We start from the raw sequence: 26,967 nt of genomic DNA, 5'->3' as shown, positions 1-26,967 counted from the left end.
GAATCCTTGGCCAACAGTCTCACAGCACTGTGACTTCAGACATCAGTTCTGATAGCTTACACTGTCAGCATTCAACAACGCTGCCATTCTCGACGCTACAGGGTAGAATTATCAGTGAGATCACGTAAGCTGCCGAGAGAACAAGTATGTAAGACAAAAAATCATTACATATTTCTTGACTGTCGGAGCTGCAATGTTTTCTACCCAATCGGAGATGTAGGCTTTGAGCAATAAGGTGACAATTATCTGCATATACAAGAACCTGAAAGCCATTCTCTTGGAAACACAAATACACAGCAGAGAGGAGACAGTCACTGGGGAGGGTGCTTCGCATACACAGCTCCACCTGGACCTGACTCTGTTACAAAGGAGAGCATTTCCAACCGCACAGCTACATACTAAGAGGTAGTATGGCAATTTCAGTGCAAGACTGAATCAAGGTCTATATTTTGGAAAAAATGTATGTTTCTTCATGGAAACTACATACTCTTTACTAGTTTATTGAATTTAAAAAATTGAAGATCCCGCATTTTTAAAAGGCCTTTTTACATAAAGTAGAATTTCTAATTGACAGATTTGGAAATCAATCTGAATTGGACAAACTATGGACTCAACACGCAGATGAGATTTCCTCATACCATTACCTTGACATGGATTTGATACCCACCCTCAAAAGAATCCTATAAAAAATTGCTTCAAAGCCCCTTTAAAATTGCAATAGTGCAGCAAAACCACAAGTAAACAACTGCCTGTTAACCTGTTATTTCAAATATAGAGTGGAAAGCCAACAGGCATTTTTTGTGCAATTTTTTAAAACATCGTAAGATGAAATATCAAATCTGCACAGCGCTGTCCCTTCACAGAAGGCAAGAAACCACCAGCCCATCATGTCGGAGGCCGGCCTCGGTGCTGTAGGCTATGAAAGTGGGCCTCCTTCAGGGTCTGGTTGATGTGGAAGTAAAGGCCTTGGCATAGTGCAGACTGCTCAGGTGCGGGCTGAGGGGTGTTGGGGCTGGACCCGGTGACGATGTGGTTCAAGCTACTTTCTGGCCCACTGGCCCTGTCCGGGCTGTTGATGCTGCTGCTGCTGCTGCTGCTGCTCCCGCCACTGTCACTGCTTGAAGACTGGAAAGAAAAAGGAACAGTTTCACAACTAGGCTACTTGTTTCTTAAGACGTTTACTGTGGTTTAACTTAAAAATATTCTTCCTACCTAGTCTGAGAAGTACTAGCATCAAAACATATACTGAGGGGGGGGAGGTTGGGGTTAATGGGGGGGATGAGGACACATTTGTAATACCTTAACTAATAATAAAATTTAAAAAAAAAACCAAACAAACAAAAAAAAAACAAACACATACTGAGCTAGCCTGGTTGGTGTGGCTCAGTAGTTGAGTGTCAACCTATGGACCAGGAGGTCACAGTTCGATTCCCAGTCAGAGCACATGCCTGGGGTGCAGGCTCAATCCCCAGTAGGGTGCATGCAGGAGGCAAATAACCATGATTCATCATTGATGTTTCTCACTCTCCCTCTCTCTTTCCCTCTGAAATCAATAAAAATATATTTTAAAATAAATATTTTAAAAAAATATATACTGGGCTTGCCCTAGCCAGTTTGGCTGTGGTCAGAGCATTGGCCCACAGACTGAAAGGTCACAGGTTTGATTCTGTTCAAGGACACATACCTTGGTTGCAGGCTTGAACCCAGGCCCCAGTCGGGGTGCATAGGGGAGACAACCCATCAATGTGTGTGTGTCAATGTGTGTGTGTGTGTGTGTGTGTCTCTCTGTCTCTCCCTCCCTTCCACTCTCTCTAAAAAAATTAATAGAAAAAAATATCCTTGGGTGAGGATTAATAGTAACAATAACATATACTGGGCTTTACAGTTTAGAAGTTACATTCACCTAAGACAGTGGTCAGCAAACTCATTAGTCAACAGAGCCAAATATCAACAGTACAACAATTGGAATTTCTTTTGAGAGCCAAATTTTTTAAAGTTAAACTATATAGGTAGGTACATTATTAACTTAATTAGGGTACTCCTCAGGCTTAGGAAGAGCCACACTCAAGGGGCCAAAAAGCCACATGTGGCTCACGAGCCGCAGTTTGCCAACCACAGACCTAAGATATTTCATTCTATCCTCACAGCTACCCTGTAATGTCAAGTGGGATTACTGTCCCCATTACACATCCCTAAGGGGCAGGGTCCAGACTGAAGCACAGGCCTTCTACCGCAAATCCCTTCAACTACATCTTAACTCCTTTACATGTCTTCTCTATCTTGTCATTCATTCCAATAATTTCTAATAGTCAAGGGAACAAGTTCTCAGCCTGTAAGGCAGGGGTGGGGAATGCCCAGCCCGGAGGCCAAATAAGGCCTGGGAAGTCATTCGGTCTTGGCCCTGCCATGGCATTAGAGGTGAGTTAATTAAATGTTTGAACAAATGTAGCAGGCGAATTCTGTATGGCCCTCAAATGATGTTATAAAAATCCAGACGGCAGTTGGCAGAAAAAAGGTTCCCCACCCCTACTCTAAGGATAAGTATCACTCATTGGTACAGAGTGTAAAAAAGGTATCCTCATAACAGATAAAATGGCTTCTGGGAACAAGAATAAAAAATAAAAACCTGTGACAATTTGTGGTTATCTCAAGGACGCGAATGGTGTTCTCTGAATGCAGAACACACCCTGCGATTTTAATATACTTCTTGTAAAGTGATATTAGCATTTTTGCAGTTCGATGTGTGTATATGTGCATGTGCACAGATCTGTCTAATATTTTAATGTAACTAACATGACTGGGTATCTTAGTCATCCTGAAGAAGCTACTCAGAGGTCCCTAACAAGAGTCACTCAGAAATCTCCTTTCTTCCACTAGCAGGGGTCTCAAAAGAGAAGGCAATGGTAAGGATCCTTCAGAACTACGGTATTACACAATTTAAATACTGCATTTCTAATAAATGACAATGGCAATCATTTAATTAGCATTCTCCTCTATTTACAACTCAATACAATATTGTACTAGAAGGAATAATACATGAAAAAGTTAGAATTCTAGTAATTAATGATTTGGTATAAAATTTTTTCTCATTAGCCTTTTGATACATCTAAATTTATATTCCCTTAAAGATACTGGTTTTGAAATGTCTGCTTACAACAATGTAAAATCTACACACAAGAAAAAAGCCTGGAAAGAAATAGCCCATAGTACTAATGTTAAAATTAGAGGGGTTACAGATCTTATTTTTTCAACCCTTTACTATGAATTTTTTGCAATGTGGTTATCACATATTTTACATTACCAAAATAAATGTATAAATAAAATGTTTCAAGATAGATACTTTAAAAGTGATTTTTAAAATACCAGAAGTTACACCTAACAATACATCTATAATAATAAAAGTGTAATATGCTAATTAGACCGGACGTCCTTCCAGACATCATTCAGAAGATCTTCTGGATGAAGCTGAGGCTGCAAGGAAAGCCCGGGTCCCAGATGCCTGCCTGTGACCAGTGGGAAGCCCAGCTCCTGGGTGCCAGAGGGAAGCTGGTGCTGGCAGCCAGGAAAAGGAAGGCCTACTGTTGCACGAATTTCGTGCATAGGGCCTCTAGTATACTATAATCCACATGGGTATATAGAAATCACATGTGTCCTTTTAGAGAAATTGTAACTGATGAAGGGACATTGGGTTGAGGTCTAAGTAACTTTGATTCTACTACAGTGGGGCCTTGACTTACGAGTTTAATTTGTTCTGAGACCAAGCTCATTAAGGAGCTCATTAACTCAAATTAGTCTGTCAACTCAAAGCAAAAAATCGGCTGAGAGACAGCTGGTATCTCAAAAAACTCGTTAGTCGGGACACTCGTAAGTCAAGGCCCCACTGTACTTAAAAATATACCCACATATAAACATGCCTGAAACAGCAAAGAAAGCATGTTCACCAAATGCATCCATCATTAATAAGGCTTAAACCAAGAGCTGTCATGGTCCATGGGTCACCTGGTGCTACTGAGCATAGGTCACATATCCTATTGCCTACAGGTAGTAGGAGACAACCTAGCTTTCTTGCCACAATTAAAAAAAATTCATGAAAACATAAATGGGCTGAGTGGCATCAGATGGCAGTGTTAACAGCAACAATTACATTTACTTGAAGACTTAAGAAGTCAAAGCCAATTTAAATAATAATAAAAAAAACAAACGTGCTTTCCATAGCAGCCTCTCCTGACCTAGAGTGTAACAACCTAGAATTGGCGCTGGTCCGCCTCACAAGGCCATGAATATTTAACAAGCAGGTAAGGTACTACACTAGGTAAGAAACCCACCGCGCAGAAAACTTTGTTTCCTCTTAGTCTGTTTTCTTTGTTTTTCGTTACAGGTAGTGTCTGAAAATTAAGGCAAGAACTAGAATCAGTTTCTAGTAAGTCAAGTTTCTGTTTCAAATTATATTTATTTCACAACTTAACAGCAAAGGTGACACTATTCTGAGAAAAGGTAAAAAGTTCTTTAAACAGGTTAGAAATGACCATTAAAAGGGGGGAGGGGGACACAAATACACCAGCAATTCCTAGTCCATTTAAAAATTTTTGTAACGTAACTTTATAAAGACACATATAAAAATGTCTTTAGTGTGCCTGGCCTGCATGGCTCAGTGGTTGAGCATCGACCCATGAACCAAGAGGTCACAGCTCAATTCCAGGTCAGAGCACATGCCCAGATTGCGGGTTCGATCCCCAGTGTAAGGCATGCAGGCGGCAGCCAATCAATAATTCTCTCTCATCATTGATGTTTCTATCCGTCTCTCCCTCTCCCTTCCTCTCTAAAATTAATAAAAATATATTTTTTAAAAAATGTTTAGTGTGGCCTTGTTTAAACAGCTGAAGTCTACAAACAACCAAAATGGATAACAATAGAGAAATTGATTAATTTATAATATCCTATATAATAAAAGCCTAATATGCTAAGTGTCCGACTGTTAGTTTGACCGTTTGACCAGTCACTATGACGTGCACTGACCACCAGGGGGCAGACACTCCAACCGGTAGGTTAACTTGCTGCTGGGGTCCAGCTGATCGGACTGGGCAAGATGGGCCGGACATGCCTTGGAGCCCTCCCACGGCCCCTCCCTGGCCCCGCCAAACAGGACTGAGATGGGCCGGACACGTCCTGAACGAATCCATGCACTGGGCCTCTGGTATGTATATAAAGTATAATACATGAATTATAATTCATAACAATGAAATTGTATTCAGCTATTAAAAATTACATACACACACACACACACACACACACACACACACACACTAACACACCAAGATAGAAACCTTCAACATCTTTTTTACAGGTTACAAAACAGTATATATAGTATGTCAGCTGGTTTTAAAATGATTTTCTTTAATGTAAATATACATATATCCTAAAAATAGTCTGAAAGGATATATATGCCAAAATATTTAGAATCTGGACCTTCTATTTTTTTTTTTTTTACTATATATTCTATAGCTTCTACAAAAAGAGATTTCTTTTGTGGGAAAAATGATCATGAGTGAGAATATTGCTACAAAATAGAGGTCTTTAGTTAATTCTAAGACTTATATATAGAGATCAGTAGCTCCCAACCTTCTTTTGGCCATGCCCCACCTGAACATCTCTAAAATCCTGATGGCATCCCCCTGCCCATGACACATAATTCTTATTCAAAAAGTGAACTCCTATTCACGTGGAGGAAGCCTAAAAGATCATTAGCTTGGTCTAAACAAGTTTCCAAAGAACATGGCATCCATGAAAGAGAAAAATAAAACAACGAAAGGACAGCTGAAGTACTGAGGAAGAAATTACTAAGAAATTGTTAAAAAATAATAATATGAAATGATACAAAAAATTAGCAAATAAAGTTTCAAAACATATAATAGAGAACTGCAATGCATAAATGTCACTATATATTTATATACTGTATATGAAGTCCCTAAAACCATAAGAAATGCAAAAAATTCACTAATAATTCATCCTCAAATTGCCCCCCTGTGGGGCAGGTGCCCCACGCTGGGAACCACTGATATAGATGGAGAGATGGATAGATAGATTCTGTTCATAGGATTTCAGAAAGACTGCTGGCCTCCCTGAGCTACTTAAGAACCTTGCCAACAGCCTCATTTGTATTCACTTGCATTGAGGAGGGCAATGATACCTTCAAACTAATAAGAGACGGCCCACACAGAACCAGGATGGAGTCCTGAAGTATCAGATATAGACTCCTGTCATCCAAGGTAAAAATAATGCGTCTCTTTCACGATCCTTTGGCTCTACTGTCTGCCAATTCAAGTCTTCTCGCTCTCCAAGAGGCTTTCGCGAGTACCTCACAGACTGACGAGTGTTTTTCAAATGGATGGTGAAACCCACTGGTGGGGAGCAAGCAGCACAGAAAAGAAAACAGTGCAACAGGGTGAGGGCAGTTGTGACACTTTTTTCGATTATTCACAAATATATGTGGTATGTACTGGGCCATAAAATAAAACATTCCTATGGGACAGGGTCAAAAATGTTTGAAAGTCATTGTAAGCGGTCTTATTAACACTCGGCCAGCAAAGTGTTCTACTTGATGGGATCAAGACCATTTACTTTTAACCCTAAAGGCATAACATCAAATTTTAACTCTATCAGTGTTTTAAGATATACAGAGATAAATCGGCTTATAAAAAAACACACGCCTTAACCCGTTTGGCTCAGTGGATAGAGAGCATCGGCCTGCGGACTGAAGGGTCCCGGGTTCGATTCTGGTCAAGGGCATGTACCTTGGTTGCGGGCACATCCCCAGTAGGGGGTGTGCAGGAGGCAGCTGATCGATGTTTCTCTCTCATCCATGTTTCTAGCTCTATCCTTCTCCCTTTCTCTCTGTAAAAAATCAATAAAATATATTAAAAAAACAAAAAGATACACACACACTTGAAATAGGAAAAAAAAAATTATATTTCCCCCACCAAGTGGCACCTTTTCATATCAAATCCTTGGGGTAGGAGGGCGGGGGGCACTACTCGAGAACTGGTACAGTCTGTACCTTGTTACTATTCCTGCTCTGAAAGACTTGAACACGCTCTGTACTGAAAGAGTCCAGAAACTTTGGGACTGAGAAAGATTCATCAACTAGGATCCCTGTCCCCAGGCTCCTGACTCCTTACAGACCATTTATCCAAATCCGAGGTTACAAAGCGCATTTCTTTCCTCTGACTTTTCAATTTGGGCTGAGTGCTGACTCTGACCAGGTTATTTTCAATGACAACTTTGTATTACAAATCAAAAGAGAGTAAGGTCATGATCTGTGAAATAAAAACCCTTGCAAGTCCAGGTACACAAGCACAAAGTTAAGTTTATGAAGATTCTGATCGAGAGTCTCTTTCTAAATACACAAAGGCAGCTCCCAAGAACCCTGTGGCGAAGCACTGTGTGAAAGGGAGGATTCTGTTAGCGCAGGCAGTAATGAAACCTACTTGTGCACCCTGGTAACTGCAGATAAGGCCCGGAAGAATGCAGTCCACTTTAGAATCACCTGTAGGCTTTTGAAAACATGCCAGGGCCCCAGCTCGGGAAGCAGTGCACTGGGCTCCCTGGTCATTTATTTACTGAACTTCATCAAGAATGTGGTGACAATACAGCCACTGATAAGGACAGTACACAGCCACTGAGGTGACAGGAATCTAGCATAGGTGTGGACGAGGGAGTGAGGAGAGAGGCTCCTTAAAATGGATGGTGTCTGAATGGACCTAGAGGAGGAGGAAGAATCTTTTTACAAGGAGGGTGTGACAAAATGGGAGAATAAGCAAAATCGGGAGTGTTCTGGGGAGGAAAGGCTAAAGATGGTGTTGGCTGCACCACTCCAGGAAGCGTTAGTGAGACAAAATATACATGAGAGGTCATGGCTAGGTTATAGGTGCCCCAAGTCTGCAGGAACAGTTTCCAAGCATGTAAGATGTTTTCAGATCTGCACTTAGGAGTGAGGAAGCTAGGGACCTATTAAGACGAACGAGGTCATGGAGATCGAGCAGGGGCCAACTGGGAAGTTTTCTAGAACATCAAGCAGGAGAGCAGGCCAGCATGAGGACTGTGGCAATGTCAATGAAGGGATGTGTGTCGTACCCCAGAGGGAGATGGGACACAGGAAGGAAATGGAGACATCCAAGTTGACACCAACTACTCGGGACAATGCTTGCCAAATACAGTTGATCCTTGAACATGAGGGTTAGGGGTGCTGACCCCCTGAACAGTTAAAAATCTGCATATAAATTCTGACTCCCCCAAAACTACTTAACCACTAATAGCCCACTGTTTACCTGAAGACAAATAACATAAATAGCCAATTAACATATATATTGTATATTAAATTATACTAGAGGCCTCGTGCATGAAATTAGTGCACTGGGGGGGAGGGGGGGGCGCCCATCCCTCAGGCTGGCCTGCGCCCTCTCGTATTCCGGGAGCCCTCAGGGGATGTCCGACTGACAGCTAAGCCAGCCATGAGCCCAGCTTCTGGCTGAGCTGCGTGCCTCCTGTGGGAGCGCATTGACCACCAGGGGGTAGCTCCTGCGTTGAGCGTCTGCCCCTGGTGGTCAGTGCGCATTATAGTGACTGGTCGTTCCATCTTTTGATCAATTTGCATATTAACCTTTTATTATATAGGATTATTTTATATTATACAGGCAGCCCTAGGGTTACATCGGACTCAGGTTACGTCAGACTCGACATGCGTCATTTCGTGGTTACGTTGCCATCTCCCATTTACAGTATTTATTTTTTAAAAAGTTCCATCATTTCGACGTATGTACATGTGCTTTATGTTTTTTATTATTTACCACAAGTAAAGGTTAGAAATTGTTATCTTTTTTTTAAACTTTTTTTACTGTTTCACTTCATTACTGCTGTGTATGTGCTCCATGTGAGTGACGTAGGTGCTTATGTAGGTGGGTTCCGACTTACGGCGAAAATCTCGTTACATCGCGCCGTAGAAACGGATTTCCGACGTAACCCAAGGACCTACTGTATTATATTCTGTAATCCTATAGGGTAAGCTAAAGAAAGGATATTTAAAAAATTATAAGGAAAACACATTTACAGTACTGTACATATTTACTTTAAAAAAAGAACGCATAAATGGACCCATATATTTCAAACCCGTGTTGTTCAAGGGAATGTTGCTACCATTGTATAGGACTCAAGAGGAAGACACAAAGTGATAAATATTTCACTTCTTGCTCATCAAGAAAAAACAAGCCTAACTTAGCCACTGCTAACATGATTCATACATGATGGCTTTACAGAAAAATGTTTATTCCCATAGTAATAATATATATCTCAATTTTAAAAAGAGCATCCCAAGGCTCACATGTCATTAAATCTAAGTCACTGGAGTTCAAATTCAAGGTCTTCAAACACCAATTACATTTTGAAAAAACAAACAACAACTACAAAAACATACTAGACCCCAAAGTCTTTTTTGTATTTATTCTGCATAGATAGAAATCAAAAATGGTTTCTTGCTAATACCATGTTATAGCATTGACTTGGGGACACTTTCCAGCTATTCTTCTGTTTCTATGATGTCTGCCAAGTCAAGGACCTTGCTGCCCCTGGATAGTTAGCACAGCTTCCCAGAACCCCCACTGGCTCTTCCAGGAGATGGCACACGCCATGGCGAGGAGCAAGCTGCTCAACAGTGAAGCCCTGAGGCTCACTGATCCTGCCTCTTGCTAGCTGTGTATCTCTGGGCAAGTGGCTTTACGTTTTTCTGTGCCCCAACATTTCCATCCGACAATGATAATAGAAATGATAATACCTGCCGGAATGGCAGGAAGAAATGCACAAGCAGAGTGGAAGTTTCTTTCTACGTCACTCATCTGGCGAGTCAGTGCACATTCCTTAGCTCCATGGTGTGTAGGAAGAAAGAGGCCCGAACTGGCTCCAATTTCCAGGCAATTACCATTTACTTGTGGCATAGTTTAATAGTTTAACAGAAATCAAACACCTCAAAAACAAAATAAACAAAAACGACCTCACATCTTACTTCACAGTGCTTGCCAATATTATTACATTTAGGAGAAAAAGATAACTTTTGGGAATTTTAAATCTTAGAATTAAATTTTCCTTCCAAATGAAAGTTCTTCAAGTCACGAAAAAAGGAATTCTAGCCCTAACCGGTTTGGCTCAGTGGATAGAGCGTCGGCCTGCAGACTTGAAGGGTCCCAGGTTCGATTCCGGTCAAGGGCATGTACCTTGGTTGCAGGCACATCCCCAGTAGGGAGTGTGCAGGAGGCAGCTGATCGATGTTTCTCTCTCATCCATGTTTCTAACTCTCTATCCCTCTCCCTTCCTCTCTGTAAAAAATCAATAAAATGTATTTTTTTTAAAGGAATTCTAAAATTATTTAAGTATTTCAGGAACAACAAAGGAAACGGTTTCTCTTAACTGAGTTAGTCTTAAGGAAACTTACCTCTGCCCTACCTTAGAATTAAAAAGTAACATTTTCATCAATAAGATAACTTGTCATGTAAATTAATAAAATAATCCATTTATAAGGAATCCTTTTACTGCTTTCCCTTTTATATATGTCAAAAAGCAGCCAAATAACCCCAAACTTGCTATTTATGGCTACAAGCATAATGATCTATTCCAGGGGTGACGATTCAATTATTCAGGGCTTAACTTTCCACTTTGAAGACTTTCCCCTGCCTTTTGCTTCTCTAGCTCTCCCTGGGTTCGCAGGCCTCATTACTTGTTAATGCCACCGCTGGAGAAGCACAGCACCACAGGCCACTCGCTCAGACAGCTGGTAGATGTCCAGCCAGCACAGCTGAGACAGAGGGTCCAAGTTACCACTGCCCGAGAGGGCTACTGGTGAGTGCAGATACCATGACAGATAAGAAGTACCTGCACTGACTGTAAATTATAACAAAGACAACGTAGTCCGTCCCCAGCCTAATGATTTACATAGCTGCTTAGCCACTGAATTTCTTTGGACAAGTAAGAACAAGACATAGTAACCTACAGGTTGAGTAACAACACACTGTTTTCTTCTGTCACACCAATACACGGGTTTTAGAAAGGGAGTGCAGGTCATTTTCTACAAACAGCAATGAAAACGAATCCTAAGGAGTGTGTCTAAAAATAAGAGATCAGAAATGTTTAATTTTTTTTAAACCTAACAATTTACATTCCTGTTCTCAGGCATCAAAAATGTTAGATATCAGGGGAAAAGACCAATACAAACAGTTAAACTTACTACTGTACCTTCAAACGACTGTGAATATCATACAGCAGAATTTACATACAGATACAAGTAAAGAAATATTCACGCCGACACCATGAAAGTAATCACTGCATCCTCTTTTAAGGAACAGTCTTATAATTCAAAAGAATAATGGGTTCTCTCCTTCCCGGGAGCACACCCCTGCCTTTCCCCCTGCCCCTCAGGCCCTTACCATTAGTAAAAACAGAAAAAGAAAAATGGAGACTCAATTAGTGTTAGTATTTTATCATCAGATGCTCACGGTAGCCTCTAAAGTATGGTTTCTTTCATCCCTGAGATTCCCCAATTACCACTTTAAACAAAGGTCAATAACTTTTCATCATGTTTTAAAAAGGAAGAAAAAGTATAATAGGAAAAATTTCAAAAGAGAGATAAAAGCTATAGAAACTCACGTCTCCATGTAGAACAAGCATGTCAAACTCAAAGGCTAACATGGGCCAAATAAATGAGGCATGCGGCCTGTGAGCCGTGAGTTTGACATGCTTGATGTAGAAGGCTCGAGCTACACTTTTCATTAGTTGTTCCTGAATGAGTCTTCCCCACATGACAGTTACAGACCCCCACCCTGGGGGGAGTTACTTTGGATTTCTGGCAAAGACTGGATATAAGTCAAGTCCTGTTATCAAGAACTAATTAAAATGCAAATTATCTGGTTGTGCAAGAATTGTGATATACAGAATTCTGCTTGAAGTTCTGAAGCTTAGGAATGTTTGCCATTGAGGAGTTTCTGTTAGGTGGTACCTGTCAAGGGTCTAAATCAGTGGTTCTCAACCTTCCGAATGCCGCGACCCTTTAATACAGTTCCTCATGTTGTGGTGACCCCCAACCATAAAATTATTTTCGTTGCTACTTCATCACTGTAATTTTGCTACATTATGAATCGTAATATAAATATCTGATATGCAGGATGTATTTTCATTGTGACAAATTGAACATAATGAAAGCATAGTGATTAATCACAAAAACAATATGTAATTATATGTGTTTTCCGATGGTCTTAGGCGACCCCTGTGAAAGGGTCGTTCGACCCCCAAAGGGGTCGCGACCCACAGGTTGAGAACCGCTGATCTAAATCGTTAGGCACCTAATTTAATAGCAGCATCACTTCAATGTGAGCTTCCCTTCGGCACTGTGGCTCAGCCTCCCGAGCACTTCTCCCGGCATGCATACGCAGCACCCTCAGGAAGCCAGAACCCTGGGAGCTCTCTTTCCCTCTCACGCTACTCTGCCTCCGGAGCAGCTTTGTGACAGCACAATGAAAGGGTGAAAACATTGAAAAACAGGATTCTGCGTACATATACATTATATATTCTTACAGATATGTGAACTGAAGCAACAAAATATGCTTACCTTAAAGACAATTACGGTTCATAAACTATTTGAAAATGGGTTGGTTTGTGAAATATAAATAGAGGGTTCAAAGAAGGGTTTGCAAAGGCTCATGAAACTTCTAACAAAACAGATTTTGGGGGGAGCATGCCTGACTAGGGCAGACATAGACTGTTTTGCTGGGGAAGGTGCAAAGCTTCCTCAAAGGGGCCATGGCTCAAGAAAAGGCTGAAACGCTGCAATTCCTACCTCTGTGTCCCAGGAATCGTGAAAGACAGGGTTTCTGCTACTCCTTTTGGTCTGTGGGGGGAGATGGTGGTCCTCTTCATTGCCATTCCTTCTCCTTTTCCTGAAATTAAATCACGAGGAGAGAAAAAAATCAACCGTTCACCTTTCAGACACTTAAAACTGTAAACCATGACAACATATAAATTTTCCCTCTTGCCTGAAAAAATATAATTCAGCCTATGATATCCCCATAGGTTAAAACTGGAAGCACACCATCACTAGGCACACTAAGAGCAAAAACATAAAATAGCAGCAGTAAGGTGGGGCTGAAATTGGTGTGACTGATTTTGCAAAAGAAGCTTTTTAAATGCCTACTGTGAATAAATAAGAGCAGGAAGACAGTAATGATTGAGCTTTTTAAATTCCACCTTATTAAGGTTATGGTCTTTCTACATTTCCTGAAATTCTAATTCCAAGTTACTTCATTTTGCTCCCTTCCATGTGACAATGCCTATTTTACCCTTAAAGTCCATATGAAAATGGTGCTACCCAGGAATATCCATAGAGATTCATGGTAGCCGCTAATCTTTAGTTTTTCTTCATCCCTGATTTTCTCCCAATTGCCACATTAAACAAAAGCTCTATGCCCTCCAAAGTATTAAATTACTTTTCTGGACAAACCCTGGAAAAGCTGTTCTTGAACACAGACTTGATTATTCTGGCGATAGCACCTAGTGTTATGGTATAAATTACTTGACCAGATTGTTTCTTTGAGACTATGGCATAAGCTGCTTAAAACGTACAAATTTAAAGAAAAATCAGACACCTTTCTCAGTTCCGTGTGTTCTAAGATGTGCAACAGAGACAAAATTCGTATGTTTTCTATGCAAGAACCAAGTGTTGTCAGAAGAACTTCCAAACCCCAGTTAGACAAGAGAAATAAATTATGGGAGGTATAATTTTAAGTCAAATTGCCTGGAACTGTGCTGTCCAATATGGTAGCCACTAACACATGTGGTTATTTAAATTTTAATTCATGACAATTAAATACAATTAAAAACCCAGTCCCTAAGTCACACTAGCCACATTTCAGCTAGCGGCAGCTGCACTGAACAGCACAGACAGAGCAGGTTCCTGTCGCTGCAGACAACGCCACCGGACAGTGCTGCCTGGAGGCCAAGTTACACGGGGCAGCGGCATCTACTGTAGCGCAAACTCTTAAAGGTCCAAATTTTTAGAGCTAGAGGAAAAAACAGCTTTTTGGAAAGTACTGAATTGGGCCATATAGTAACTTCTTATGTGAGGAGGGTGGCTTATTGGGACAGGCCCTTCATCCTAAAGTTCTGAGTTGAAGTCTGGACAGCGAAGAAACCTTACCATCCTGCACTCAGTTCCTGCATTCTGAGTCCCTCTAACGTCATGAATGAGTTTGGATTCAGTTTAGGGTAAATAGTGGGTGTGCGGTTCTGATAAAGCATGAACCAACCAACAGGAAGAGGGCTACGCCACTTATCTCATTCTAAGGCTCAGCTGTTTGCAAAATAAGATCATCACTTCTGCTTCCCGACCTTTCTCCCAGGAGTCTGGGTCAGATCTACACGTTATTTTGAAGTACTTAGAAGCTAAAAAGTAGATGGATATCAGGTTTTAATAATCATTAAAGATGTTTTTAGCATCGATTTGAGCCAAGAAATTGCTACTTTCATTCTCATCTGACCAGAGAATGTTCACAGGAATATGAAGAAGTTATAGAGCAATGTCCAATGGAAGCCAGTGGACACCCCAAGAAACTCATGAAACAGCAGTATGTTGGTCCCAAATTCTACTTTTATCAGTGTGACAACAGCTGATTGTGCTTTGGGCTGAGTCACTCTTACCAAACTTAGGAGCCTGACCAAAACTTTCCGATTTCCTCATTTATAATGGGGACTACATCTTCCCAGTGACAAGAATGTGAATGTCAGGAGCCAACAGAGTGTAAGAACAGAGGATGGGCTGCTTTCGCCGACTTCACTCAACTCTGGGAAGATCGCATGAAACAGCCCCGCCTCATTCATCTTCAGCTGATTTCTCAAGGTGCCAGAATTCTCTGTACCTGGTGGGGGCCCTCTCTTCTGGATGGAACTGGGTTAAGAATGAGCCCTACTTGTTCTTCAATTCACTTTTTTTCTAGACTCTGCAGATTCTGTCCCTGAAACATTCTTCTTTCAACATTATCGTTAATAACTGGAAAGATTACACTTCATGCCCACGCCTATCCACACAATCAGTCAGATTATAACTTTCCACATTAATGCCACAGACCAGGTTATAATTTTAGCAGCCGCCCTGTAATTGATCCTAGTCTCCCTAGCCAACTAGTTAACAGATTATTGTTTAGCATCTACTCCTTCTAAGGATGGCTGGTTCCATCACTTTCCATCATTTCATTTCTCCCCAATCTCACTGTCATCTAGAGACTGGGCACAGAAGTAACAGAACCCGTCCTTCCTACTGGGAAAAATAACTACACAAATAAATCCCGCAATACGTGGGATCAAGGATCGCCCTTACAGAAAGGGCTTCCTTGACACACACCCACTCCTCTACCGCCACCCCAGTACGTACACCACCATCTTTGACCAACGCTTCACCTGGAAGCTGAGGAAAGAGACCCAGGGGCGTGAACTAACTCGGAGATACCAAGAGAGCTGGGGCTGGCAGAACAGGTCCCTCGGGCACCGTGGGACTTGGGGTGAAGAGAAAAGTAGGCGGGAAACCCGTCCAGGCCTCTTTGACAGTAACAAGTGACCAGTACAAACATGTCGGCATCTCTTGCGTCCCAGAGGAAAGGAAATCTGCCACCAGGGTAAACAGTCCTTTGTGCACGGGGTTGGATAAAAGGGAATCTTTTTGCACGAAATATTTTGACTTTCTCAGACACGTGAGACATCCCGAGAGACGACCCAAAAACCATCAACTGGGTTTGAGAAGGAAAAGACAATGGCAGTCAGACCAAGCCGACGGCGCGGAAGGGCTCTGTTCCCCACCCCGCCAGGTCAGGGGTCACTGGGCCCCTAAAGTCAAATGTATTTAGTCTTATTCCCTACACAGAGGCGCTGTACGCCTCACTCCCTGCGTGGCTGGCCCAAGTCGGCAATCCCACGCACAAGTGGGAGGAACCACAGCTTCTCGCTCCGGGACCGGAGGACCTCAGGAAGCACTGACTATCCTCCAGGGCTGGGTCCTGGGGGAAAGGTAGTCGATTCCATCCAGAGCCCATGAAGACGTGGGACGAGAGAATAAACGGCATTATGCGTCAGGGCGATCCAGCCTATTCCCTTAGACAGCCCCCCCCCCCACGCAGCGGTTCTCAACCTGTGGGTCGCGACCCCTTTGGGCGTCTAGGGCCACCGGAAAACACATATATAATTACATGTTGCTTTTGTGACTAATCACCATGCTTTAATTATGTTCAATTTGTAACGATGAAATGGGGGGGTCACCACAACATGAGGGACTGTATTAGAGGGTCGCGGCATTAGGAAGGTTGAGAACCACTGCCCCAGAGGCTATTATGGAGCAAAGGGAAGCCCCGGGGACCTGGAAGGACGCAGGTCCATCCGCCGGCCTCCCTCCTCTCCACGCGGTCACAGGGGTCTCTCGGCAGAAGAGGAAAGCATCGCAGCCGGGCCCGGACTCGACTCCAGCCCGCCCAGCGAGCCCAACCGCCCTGCCCCAGGCCCGAGGCCGGGCTCCGGGGAACAGCAGTGCGTCGCCATACCAGCCTCCCTCCCTCCGCCTCCGGAGTCAAACGGCTCCGCCTCCAAACAGTTTAGAACCCGGTCAGTTCCCTCCGTGCGGCGGCCTGAGGGACCGCATCAGCCCCTCCGGTCATCTGCCCGCCCGCGTTCACAGCCGCCCGGGGCCCAAATTCTTCCGTCCACATCACCCCTCCCCGCAGCAGGGTCAACCCCAGGCCTTCTTTCTGACCTTGGGGAGCCGGCAGCCCCGCAACCCTCTTCCCCCAGCCCCAAAGATGCACTAGGAGCTCCCACTCGAAGATCAGACATTCCTCCCCTCCCCCCACCCTCCTAAATTTAGGACAGGGACGCTGGAGGGCCGGCGTCTCTCTTCCGGGACCGACCAGACTTCATTCGAAACAGAGAAAGATGGGGCGGGGGAGATGGGGGAGTGGGGAGACCTGGACCCTGGAGTCCCTCCACCAGCACCCGCAGGGGTCAGGTGCCGAGACACGCACAGCCCGCTCCCCTCCTCCCCCTGACAATAACACCCGCAGGCCCGCGCTGGCTCGGACCCCGCTTCGAGCGCCCCACCCTCCAAGAAAGCGGAGAGGGGCCGGGAAGGAACGGGGGTCCCTCTGGTCTCACCTGGGGCGGAGGCGCTCGCTCATGGCAGCCGGTGGAGGGGAGCGACGCGGCGGCGCTCCGCGAGAGGAGGGGGCCGAGGGTGTGGTGTTTTGGCGGCCGCCACGCCCACCCCGTCGGGCCTTGGCTCTCGTCGCGGCACGGGTGGACTCGGCCGGTGTTAAGTACCCCTCGGTGGGACCCGTACCACTGCTACTTCCGGCGTCTGCTCCGCGCCCCCCCATGTCGCAGCCGCCGTGGTACCGCCCTCTCGCGGCTGCGCAGTGACGCATCCCGGGCGCGCCGACCGGTAACCCCGCCCACGGGAAGAGGCGGGCTTGGAGGGGGAGGAGCTACTGAGAACCTCTGTGAGAAAAGGACCTCACTAGAGGTGTCTGGAGCTTTCGCCTGGTCGCAACCTAGCGGGGGGCAGTGTAAAAGTCGAGCCAGAGTTAAATGAAATCAACTTATGTCATAATAATAAGAAATAAGTATTTGAGTTTAGGTCCCTGTGAGGTAATGATTTTTTAAAAAATAGCTGCGAAGCATCAGGCAGTTATGTAGACGCGACCGGGCGTTGGGAAGCTGCTTGTGGGATGCTCTGGGGGTCTTGTCGCGGGGGCTTCCAGGACTTTAAGGTCTTGGGAGGTGAGGACACTGGTCTAGGGGAGTCTCGACGGCTGGGTGCCTATGTCAGGGCGACTATCCTGAGCCGCGAGGGGTGTCGATCGGGTGGCGGAACAGATGGAGGGCTTTCCGGAGCCGCAGAATGAGCCCCCTTCGGCGTCCCAGCGGCTCCGGCGCCTCGGGCCAGGGCTGCGGGGAGGCCGGCCTCGGACCTGGAAGCTGCCTGGCAGTCCCCGCCCACTCCGCTGGAAGCTGCCAGACAGCTTTTCGAACAGTAAGGGAGCCGGGAGGCGGGACGGGGAAGGAAAGGTCCGCTGGAGAGCGCAGGCGGTGAGGGCTAAGATTAGGGTAACCTTGAGATCGGCCCGGTGCCCGGGAGGCGGGGGAAGTCTTAACTCCCTGCTTCCCGAAAACGGAAGGAGCACTGCCCTACTGGTAACCCGGGGGTTTGCCTGCGGCTCAGCCGACCGGCTTCTCTGATGGTGTCTTGCATAGGCTGACGTGGAAACCTAACTTGATTCTGCTAAACTCGGGATCGGCGAGCGGGAAGCATGGGGATCCGGGAGAGACCACCGCAGAATTAGCACCTGCGTACGGAAAGCAGCTCGGGTAAGAAAGCAGTTGTAAACTCGCGATAAGACGTCCCCATCTGTGGATAAAGAGATTGTTCTAACGACGTTAAGGGTGAGGGTGGAGTAAGGCGCAGGGACTGGCCTCACTTGTGTGTTTTTGTAAGTAAACGGCCCGTAACTTTCATCGTCTTGCCAAAGGGGTTGCCTCCAACTGTAAGTCTGTCGACAGGAAACAGCTTTGCCTGACTTCACGTGGCATCTGGTGGGTTGGTTACTTGGATGATGCACGCAATGGCCAAGGTTATACTTCCTTATTTTGTAAGCGGTTTCGGAAGCTCACGCTTTGACCCAGGGGTTAGAAGATATTCATACTTACAGCACTTGATAATGATACTTGTGTGTTTATGTGCAGAGAAAGTTTTCACTGAGCGAGTATCACATCCAGGCTCAGTGGGAGGTTTTGAGAACACAGCTGTGCGCAGACTACACATGTCTTTGCCCCCTGGAACTTACTGATATGTTAAATGTTGCTAGAGCTTCGATGCTTAGACAATGGGAGTTATAATATTTTCTCCTTGCACCTGTGGTTCTTCCATAGATTTCACTTTAGAAACCACTGCTATAATCAGCCACCTTCAAATCCTGGCCTGAGTTTTTTATTCTTCACCATTATTTGCTTGAATGATGTGTTTAAAGGTTTTTGACAATTTTTTCTTTTTACACTCATGTGATACCCAGTGGACTGGCTACAACCTTCAGTAGCAAACCTTTTATTCTGACTGTTATTTGAACATCTTTTCCTTCCACTAACCATTAATTCATTAGTTGGAAGTCGGTCTTCCTTACCTCCTAGTCAGGGATGTGGATTTGATTGTCTTCTGCAAGGATTGCTTCCTAGAAGACTTCCTAATGTAAATTAAGTGGAACTGGGGATGCTTTTCTAAAAAGCAACCTGTGTCTTCTGTTTTCTATCTTCATAAGAAAAAGAATAGATCGAAACAAACTTTAAAAAATTATCTTTAACCTAGATAAATGATCTTTAACCAAATGAATTTAAAAGGTATGAAATAAATGAAATGTTGGCATTTACAAATTATGTGCTCCTCATAACCTCATATGTACCTTTTTCAGGTATAGGAGAGTGAGATTCCACCAGAATGGACGTGTGTCCTTACTGTAAGAAGCCCTTTAAACGATTAAAATCCCATTTGCCACATTGTAAGATGATAAAACTAACTATACCTGCTGATCAAAATGTTTGTCAGTCTGAGCAGGCTACACTCCCACATGCTAAGAAAAGGAAAAGTCCAATCAAAGACTTGACTAAAGCTAAAGAGAGAGAGTTGGGGACAAAGAGTGAGAAAAGAAATAGTAAGTTGATGAGGGACAAACCAGAACGGACTGCTGAGCCCCTTCCACTACCAGCTATTGGTCTGGAAAGAGCAGGTGATACAAAGGCAAGTGATGATGACACCAAAAATCAAACTCAACTCTCCCTCACAATGGCAAAAAATCCTGAACCAAAGATTACTTTCAAGGAAGAAGCTAAGGCTCAGTTTTATGCATTAAAGAACGCTACTCCTAAAAGGGAACTGGCAAAAGATTTGCCTCAATCAGGGGAGAGTAGAAGTTATCCGTCACAAACTAAAGCATCTTTACCTTTTGGCCCAATGGAACCTTCTTTGTCAAATCAAGATAGAAAATATTCTTCAGCCTTACCTAATGATGCACAAGCCACTTCTGCTACGTTAAACTTGGACACAATTGATCCCTCAAAACAGAAGCTTCTAGTAAAATTACTAGATATGCCGACTGGTGATTATCATAGTTCTCCCATGAAGCTCAATTATGGAGATGAAAGAGAAAGAACGTCGTATTCAAGTGATGCGAGAGATCCCAAGGCCAAGGACCACCTCTCAGAAATGTATATTGATGTTAGAGACCCTGAGAAGGAGAAAAAGAACACAGAATCACAAATTTTAGGTTTTCAAGTCAGCCCCTTAGGTAAAGTCCAAGTCCAGGACAACCCGGGAAAAGGACTTGACCTTGGAGTAGAGGCATGTGGGAGCAAAGGACACACAAAGGAAACTGTATCTGTGACGGAAATGCACGCGCGCCCTTCCAGGAACAGCAGCTCTGAGAACTTCAGTATGGATGCACCAGCCACAGAGAAGAAATCTCGAGGCGAAGGTCCCAGTTTAGATTTGTTCATGCCAAGGCAGACGATTTGCAATGAATTTCTTTCTATATCACAGCCACATAATCAAAGTCTTGCGTCTCTGGCTATAAAATTTCTGCAAGAAGAGAAAGCGGCAGCCTGCGATCCTAATCAAGTCCTTAATGGAAAGGCATTGATGGAAAGGGAGGGGCAAGCCTTTCTGGAGCCCAGATCTGGCTGTGGGCCCCAAGCCTTACACCCTGAGTGCCCGCCGTCTTTACCTTCAACCCAGCATTGTACTTCCAAAACCCTCTTCACCGGGCAGATGGAAATTGCCGACCGGAAGACCCTTCATGGCTCCCTGGGGCTGGAGTGGTTTCCAGAGCTCTATCCTGGTTACCTTGGACTAGGCGTGTTGCCAGGGAAGCCTCAGTATTGGAATTCAATGTCCCAGAAGCCTCAGCTCATCAGTCCCCAGGGGGAAAGACTGTCACAAGGTAAATATGCTCATTTTCCAGGGCCATCCCGCTCATACAAACTGCTGTGTGCCTTTTGAAGTAATAAGATTCACAATACTAATATTTTCCCCCAGTTAGCTTATTTCTACCTGGGCATTTAAATGCACTGGACTTAGGGATTCTTTGAATATATATATATACTTCTTGCTCCAAGGGTAACTGGTTTATTCCTCTCCCTTCCCCTCCACCAGTAGTTGAAAGCCAGGCTGGCTGGTGATGTGGATAGTTGAATTTCTACACTGGGGAGGAACGTGGCCAGTAGAAGAAATTGGGTGGGTATTCAAGCCGAACAGACTCAAGCATAAAGACTTTAGAGTCCACCTAAGAAGAAGCAGCACTGTTCAGATTTCAGTCACAAAATAGGTTCCAGGTTTATGGTTAGATGCAACATCTGAGAATCTAGAATAGCAAAGAAGGTACAAGCAGACACTGTCTTTGGATTTGGGGGCAGGATGGGATTAAAACTAACTGTTCAGGGAGGCACGCCAGTCTAGGCAGACACCGGGGAAGTGTGGAGGGTTGGGAGAACAGTACCAGGAATAGAGGGTGTTGCAAAAAAGGTGTGGAAGTCCATGCACTAGAAAAAGTAGTCCACAGAGAATATAGGACCCAAGAAAGTCTCATTTTCCTCATCAGGAGGCTTTGGGGGTTTTTGCCCTTTTTTAGGTTTTCTACAGGCAGAGTTAACTGTAGCGTCCCCTCTTTTTGGTATATTCTATAGATGACCACATATTCACTAAACACCAATTTATCTGGTCTCAAAAGCATTTTCTTTTGTATTTTAAATTATCCCTTTCTAAAGATTTTTAAATGGAAGAACATTAGGTAAGGGGTGTTAGCTGAAGCTCCATTTTCTTCAACTGCCTCAGCAGTGACTGGTTTTTCTACAAGCAGTCTAACATCTAGGCTCTCTTCACCAAGTTGTAGTCTCAAGCCCCTTCCTAGCATGTAGGACTCGTTTCCTTCTGTTCTGCCTTTGATAGCACTAAGGAGTTTCCTTGAAAAATCCCCTTTTCACTTAAGAAGAGAAAGGGAAGAACCAGTGTTTGTCCAGTGGTGACCATTTCAGTCATTGTGCTAGGTTAGGTACAGTACATTATTATGTCACCTAATAACCTCATAAGAACTCTGAAGTGATGTCACTGACCCGCCCTCTTCAGTAGGTGAAGAATCTGAGCCTCCGACATCTTCATATGGTAAATGGCAGTCAGCTCAAATCCAGGTCCATCTCACTCGTACATCCATGGCCTTTAAACTGCCTCAGGCTACTCTTTGGGGCACTTAGTGGTTGATGTCATGGCTGATATAAGTTATTAGATGACACACTCACTTGAATGGGTCCCAAGAGTACAGTAATAATACGGTAAGAGATACAGTAACACGTCATCAAATCACTAGGCTTGTGAGATTAAATATGGGGGAGAAATATAATCCTTCAACAATGAGTTCCTCCACAATGTGGTTAGAACTGTTTTGTTCTCTTACTGGTGCCACTCTATAAGTGATTAGTTTGATTTCTATCAGACAATGTGTGTCTATCCCAGGGCCTCTAGTTCTGTTATAAATTGAGAAACTAGAATTTAATTTCACAACTAATGTTCAGAGTTTAATGCTGCCACTGAAAGAGACCTGATTCCTCAGTTGGCCAAGGACTTCAGCAAGGCCATCCAAATCTACAAGAAGTAAAAGGCAGTGTGGCTCCTCAGCTTTGTTATTTTACCAGAGACTGGCTACCTCCAGTGACTGCAAGTTAAAATTGAATTTTCATGGAATCTTTGCAGCAGTGTGAACTATATTCCCTTGCTCAGGCAAGACCTTTGGTAGACCATTTGGCCTTGATCTCAGGAAGCCAACTCATTTCTTTGCTACAGGCAGGGCCAGTGAGCTAACAATTACTGAGTTTACTCTATGTCAGCTATAATGCCTGCATGTCTACCAGTCCTGGGAGAGTGGTCTTAACCCCTTTTATAGACAAGGAAACTGAGTTCCAGAGAGGAAATAACTTGCCCAGCATCAAGTTTCGGTTGATGGTCTTTGCCAAGCTTTTCCAGGCAGTGTTTCTTCTGTTGGACATTGGGCTTTGAAATGGTGTCAGATCCGCTTTCCTGCATAGGGAAACCTGTACCCGCAGTTAGTCCTTCCACACAGGATACCTGAGTGAACCTAGGTAAAATGATTCCACCGGAGGAAAAGGTACCCAGGGCCATGAGAGGCATAAAAGACTACCTTGTCATTTTGATGGCACAGGTGGAACCTAAAGCTCTCAGACCTGATGGAAAATGGGTATATTTTGGCGGCCGAGGCTAGGAGGTCCCAACGCAGACTGGTAGTTCTAAGGATGCCATAGAGTTTTAGTAAGTCAGGAGTAAGAATTTGGCTTATGAATTCAACAACAGGAGCCATCTTTTGAGGTTCAGGAAGGGTTTTCATGGATTTACTACAAAAATTAGTTTTCCTGGCCTTGAAGAAAATAGAATTTGTAAGTTCTTTTTGCTCAGATGTTTTGGCAGAAGATAGAAAATAAGGGCAATTTGTTTCATTCAGCACATCACATAGGCCATCTGGGCAGAAGATGCATCAGGTCGAGGGGAGCCTTTTTCTGACTGAGGGGCTGCTGTGACTTGGAGCACTTAGTGTGGGTGCAGCCCCACGCACCTCTTTAGGACATGCTTTTCCGGAGGCCTAGCCCAGAAGCCTTGGGTACTGAGTGTTGGGGAAGAGGGAGAACTCAGATGAACTATCACTGTGACTTCTGTTTGGGACCGCAGTTCCTTTGTTGGAAAGAAGTTCGACTGCTCTGTGGAGTTGGGAACCGCCGGCCAGGCTTACCACCTCCAACGTGTCTCTAATGCGGCTCTTGGGAGCTGTTCACAAAGGTGAGGCGCAGTCATCACTTGTTGGGCTCTGTTGCTGGTTCCAAGCTTTGGGAGAATTTTTCTACTTCAGCCGTGACTGTTACGTAACGCACGGCTAAAGGAAAGAGAAATGTGCTGTCTTCCTGCTCCTCTGTTTGCTTTCATTCTGGAGTCTGACGTCATCAAAAGCACCAAAGTTAATAAAGTAGTAGCTGCCATTTATTGAACAGCTTTCGGTTTTTAATGCCTACCCCGCCTCTCTGCCACCTACACCATGTCTCCCTTGCCCACATTGACTGTCCCAAAACCAGGAGGGCTCTAAACCTAGGTTAACCAATCAGAGGTATTCGTCTCCTCCTAAGGATTTTAACCAAAATCCCAGAAGCAAGAGTAACAATTTTTTAAAACTGAGGTCTTCTAGACTTCAGCCTTTTCACCTGTTTGCATACATAAGGAGTGCTATGTAAATTCTTTGAGTCAGTTCCATCGCCCCAGCTAACGGAGAGCCCGCAGGTAAGCCTCAGGCACAGGTCCCGGCATCCCTGTTTCTGTCTTACAGGCTGGGTCAAGTGCAGCACCACCGTGAAGAGTGGAGTGGGTGGCGTCACGATGCTCTTCACTGGATACTTCATTCTTTGTTGTAGCTGGAGTTTCAAGCAGCTGAGTAAGCCTTTCGATATTTTTAGCCTCAATTACAGGTCACATCCCGTTACAGGGACCTCCCAGGGATCCTCCACTGGCTTTTATAGCATTACAGCTTGGCACTGAGTGCCCTGCTGGATGAGCTAGTGCCTGAGGCGCTGGGGTTCTTCCTAGTGAAAGGTTTGGGTTACAGTGGCCTTTGTGACTAGATTTACATAATTGCGTTTGTGCTCGGTTAAGGTTGTTAGGGAGATCTGTTTGCCCCTGGAAGATGGGGTTCTTCTCAGGGGTGTCTTTTTATTTCCTACCTAAGAACTTTTTTTTAGGATTGAAACCAGCTTTCTGCCCCCAAAGAGAGGAGAAACAGGATACAGCTGTCAGTCGCCAGCTTGTAGCTGTCACAGGCACTTCCCGCTGGGTCGGCACTTCCACTTGTGCCAAATGCTTGGTTCATTTCTCTTTCAGTTCAAGATGACTTTTGCTTATTTTTTAATGTATTATTTTATAAAAACATGTTTATAGTTAAAAGTTTAAAAAAACATGGAAAGATATTAAAAGAGCCCAGTATTTTTCCCACAATTTTTAAAAAAAAGAGGCCCAACACTTTCAGATGAAAACTTTTGGTGTAAAAATACAAGGTAACCATTAACATGAATAGCCAATAGAATTCCCAAACATCTCAGTTTAACAGCATGATCTGTAGAGAGGAGAGATAAAGAGTCGATTCAAGTGGCCTCCCAGATCCTTACATTTATCTGTTTATCCAAAGAGCTTGGCTGGCGGAAGCAACGTTGACCCGAGCTCCACGGAGAGTGCACTGGAGAGGACTCTGGAGACGACTGCAGGCACGGTTCACAAGTTCAAGTTGTGTCGGGGCATAAGAGGGAGGGAAAGAATAAATTATTGAATGGAAAGCAGTCATTTAGGAGTATGTTTTTTTACACGTGGACAGATCTGGTTCTGTCTGGCTGTTTCTCTGACTTGCTCTCAAAAGTCACTGGAAGTTACCGGGAAAAATCAGTATGTTTGTTCATAAAGGCTGATGTTATTCAAGGAGACGTGATGATGACAAAGTTTATCGTTAAATTTTTAGTGATTTCCCAATCTTCTGTGAAGACTAATATCTCCATTTTAAGTCTCTCTGCCTAAAATTCTCTACACTTTGACATATTACTGCAATTCATCTACACTAGATACTGAGCTACATATATACTGATATAGAATAACTAGTGGCCCAATGCACAAATTCATACACATTGAAAGGAAATTAATTGAAAGAAATATTTTAATATCGCTATTCACCCTTTCTCTATAATAGAAGTGTCGACCAAATTCACGATCAATGACAGATGGAAATACACGTGCAATTGGCGCCAGCAAGAGCTTTATATGTATTGCTCATGCGTGAGTCAACTTAGCCTTTTATATATATAAAATAAACTTGCTTAATTAGTCCTGCTTTCTGATATCTACCTACTCCAGGACTTCTGTGAGGATCAAATGAGATGAGGCATGGGAAAATGCTTCACAGACATTTGGTTCAAGTGTGAAATGTTTCCACCTGCCTATAAAGCAAGTCGTGTTTCTGGGCTGAAGAAACTGCAGGGAGGCTAGTCACTAGGGAGAGGAAGCTGGGCGTTGCTATGTGACATCATTACCCGGACGGTTGGACACTTAGCATATTAGCCTTTTATATATACAGTAGGTCCTCGGGTTATGTCGGAGATTCGTTCCTTCGGTGCAACATAACCCAATTTTCACCGAAAGTCGGAACCCACCTACATAAGCACCTACATCACTCACATGGAGCACATACACAGCAGTAATGAAGTGAAACAGTAAAAAAAATTTAAAAGAAATCAGATAATGATTCCTGACTTGTACTTGTGGTACATAAATAATAAAAAACAAAGCACATATGTACATACGTTGAAATGACAGAACTTTTTTTTTTATAAATAAATGGGAGATGGCCACGTAACCACGAAACGACGTACATCGAGTTTGGTAACCCGAGGACTGCCTGTATAGATAGCTGCATCGACAGAAAATCTGCATACATTGGCCCGTCCCCTCGGGAATGGTTTGGCCCTCAGATCTGGGCAGGTTTGAGAAACAAAAGCAGAGTAGGGTGGGTGCAGAGTTGCTGGCGAGCCTGTGAAAGGTTCTTAACGTATTTGTAAAGCTGCTGCAAATAGTGCACTGAGAAGAATGTTGACTCACCTCTTGTACATCTTAAGTGACTACAGCAGTGAGCAAATGGTTTCAGTTTATCCTCTCGTCCTGGAAGCATGAATCCTGCCCTGTCCCTGTTCAAGAACATTCCTTTCACTCTGTTAGGGTTGTTTGGGGCTGATGGGTTTTCCATGACTCTTCCCCCATCAAAATATTCAGTTTTC

The 26,967-nt window shown here is 44.0% G+C and overlaps 3 protein-coding genes across 14 annotated transcripts in view; 1 reads left to right on the top strand and 2 right to left on the bottom strand.

Annotated features, from left to right (window-relative positions):
* Positions 1 to 484: 484 nt before the first annotated feature.
* FAM104A (family with sequence similarity 104 member A) overlaps positions 485 to 26,967 on the bottom strand; it is a 29,411-nt gene continuing 2,928 nt past the window's right edge. Inside the window, exons 2-5 of one of the 7 annotated variants that reach the window (XM_036339020.1) lie at positions 25,318 to 25,407; positions 12,872 to 12,971; positions 4,326 to 4,385; positions 485 to 1,125 (exon numbers count right to left, since the gene is read on the bottom strand). In XM_036339020.1, coding sequence (XP_036194913.1) covers positions 886 to 1,125; positions 4,326 to 4,385; positions 12,872 to 12,971; positions 25,318 to 25,319 — 402 coding nt within the window. In that variant the 5' untranslated portion in view covers positions 25,320 to 25,407 and the 3' untranslated portion in view covers positions 485 to 885. Of the gene's footprint in view, positions 1,126 to 4,325; positions 4,386 to 12,871; positions 12,972 to 14,227; positions 14,423 to 16,432; positions 16,603 to 17,220; positions 17,495 to 25,317; positions 25,408 to 26,967 lie in introns of those variants that run through there. The other 6 variants (XM_036339016.1, XM_036339019.1, XM_036339018.1 and 3 more) reach the window with 6 other exon arrangements.
* The window catches only part of CPSF4L (cleavage and polyadenylation specific factor 4 like), a 36,649-nt gene continuing 10,732 nt past the window's right edge, over positions 1,051 to 26,967 (bottom strand). The window contains exons 7-9 of the mRNA XM_036339023.1: positions 25,318 to 25,407; positions 12,872 to 12,971; positions 1,051 to 1,125 (exon numbers count right to left, since the gene is read on the bottom strand). Coding sequence (XP_036194916.1) covers positions 12,948 to 12,971; positions 25,318 to 25,407 — 114 coding nt within the window. The 3' untranslated portion in view covers positions 1,051 to 1,125; positions 12,872 to 12,947. The remainder of the gene's footprint in view (positions 1,126 to 12,871; positions 12,972 to 25,317; positions 25,408 to 26,967) is intronic.
* Positions 17,571 to 25,477, top strand: CUNH17orf80 (chromosome unknown C17orf80 homolog). Of its 6 annotated transcripts, none has more exons than XM_036339005.1 (6): positions 17,571 to 17,844; positions 18,319 to 18,432; positions 19,527 to 21,050; positions 23,840 to 23,947; positions 24,486 to 24,590; positions 25,338 to 25,477. In XM_036339005.1, the coding sequence occupies exons 3-6, from the start codon at positions 19,553 to 19,555 to the stop codon at positions 25,361 to 25,363; spliced, it is 1,737 nt and encodes a 578-aa protein (XP_036194898.1). In that variant the 5' UTR covers positions 17,571 to 17,844; positions 18,319 to 18,432; positions 19,527 to 19,552; the 3' UTR covers positions 25,364 to 25,477. The 6 variants fall into 6 exon arrangements, 5 of the variants coding, with proteins under 5 accessions (XP_036194898.1, XP_036194899.1, XP_036194900.1 ...); XM_036339006.1 differs by lacking the exon at positions 17,571 to 17,844 and adding an exon at positions 17,853 to 18,097; XM_036339007.1 differs by lacking the exon at positions 17,571 to 17,844 and adding an exon at positions 18,097 to 18,153.

This window comes from Myotis myotis, unplaced genomic scaffold (assembly GCF_014108235.1).
Source record: "Myotis myotis isolate mMyoMyo1 unplaced genomic scaffold, mMyoMyo1.p scaffold_m19_p_17, whole genome shotgun sequence".
Classification (NCBI taxonomy): Eukaryota; Metazoa; Chordata; class Mammalia; order Chiroptera; family Vespertilionidae; genus Myotis; species Myotis myotis.
Note: the sequence above shows the minus strand (reverse complement) of the source record. Positions and strands in the feature narration are given on the sequence as shown.

Bases quoted from the DNA above. Each gene is read 5' to 3' on its own strand.
- CUNH17orf80 (XM_036339005.1), top strand. From the start codon at position 19,553: ATGGACGTGTGTCCTTACTGTAAGAAGCCCTTTAAACGATTAAAATCC. The intron at 21,051-23,839 runs GTAAATATGCTC...TTGGGACCGCAG, and splicing joins GGGGGAAAGACTGTCACAAG to TTCCTTTGTTGGAAAGAAGT. The intron at 24,591-25,337 runs GTAAGCCTTTCG...GTTTATCCAAAG, and splicing joins CTGGAGTTTCAAGCAGCTGA to AGCTTGGCTGGCGGAAGCAA.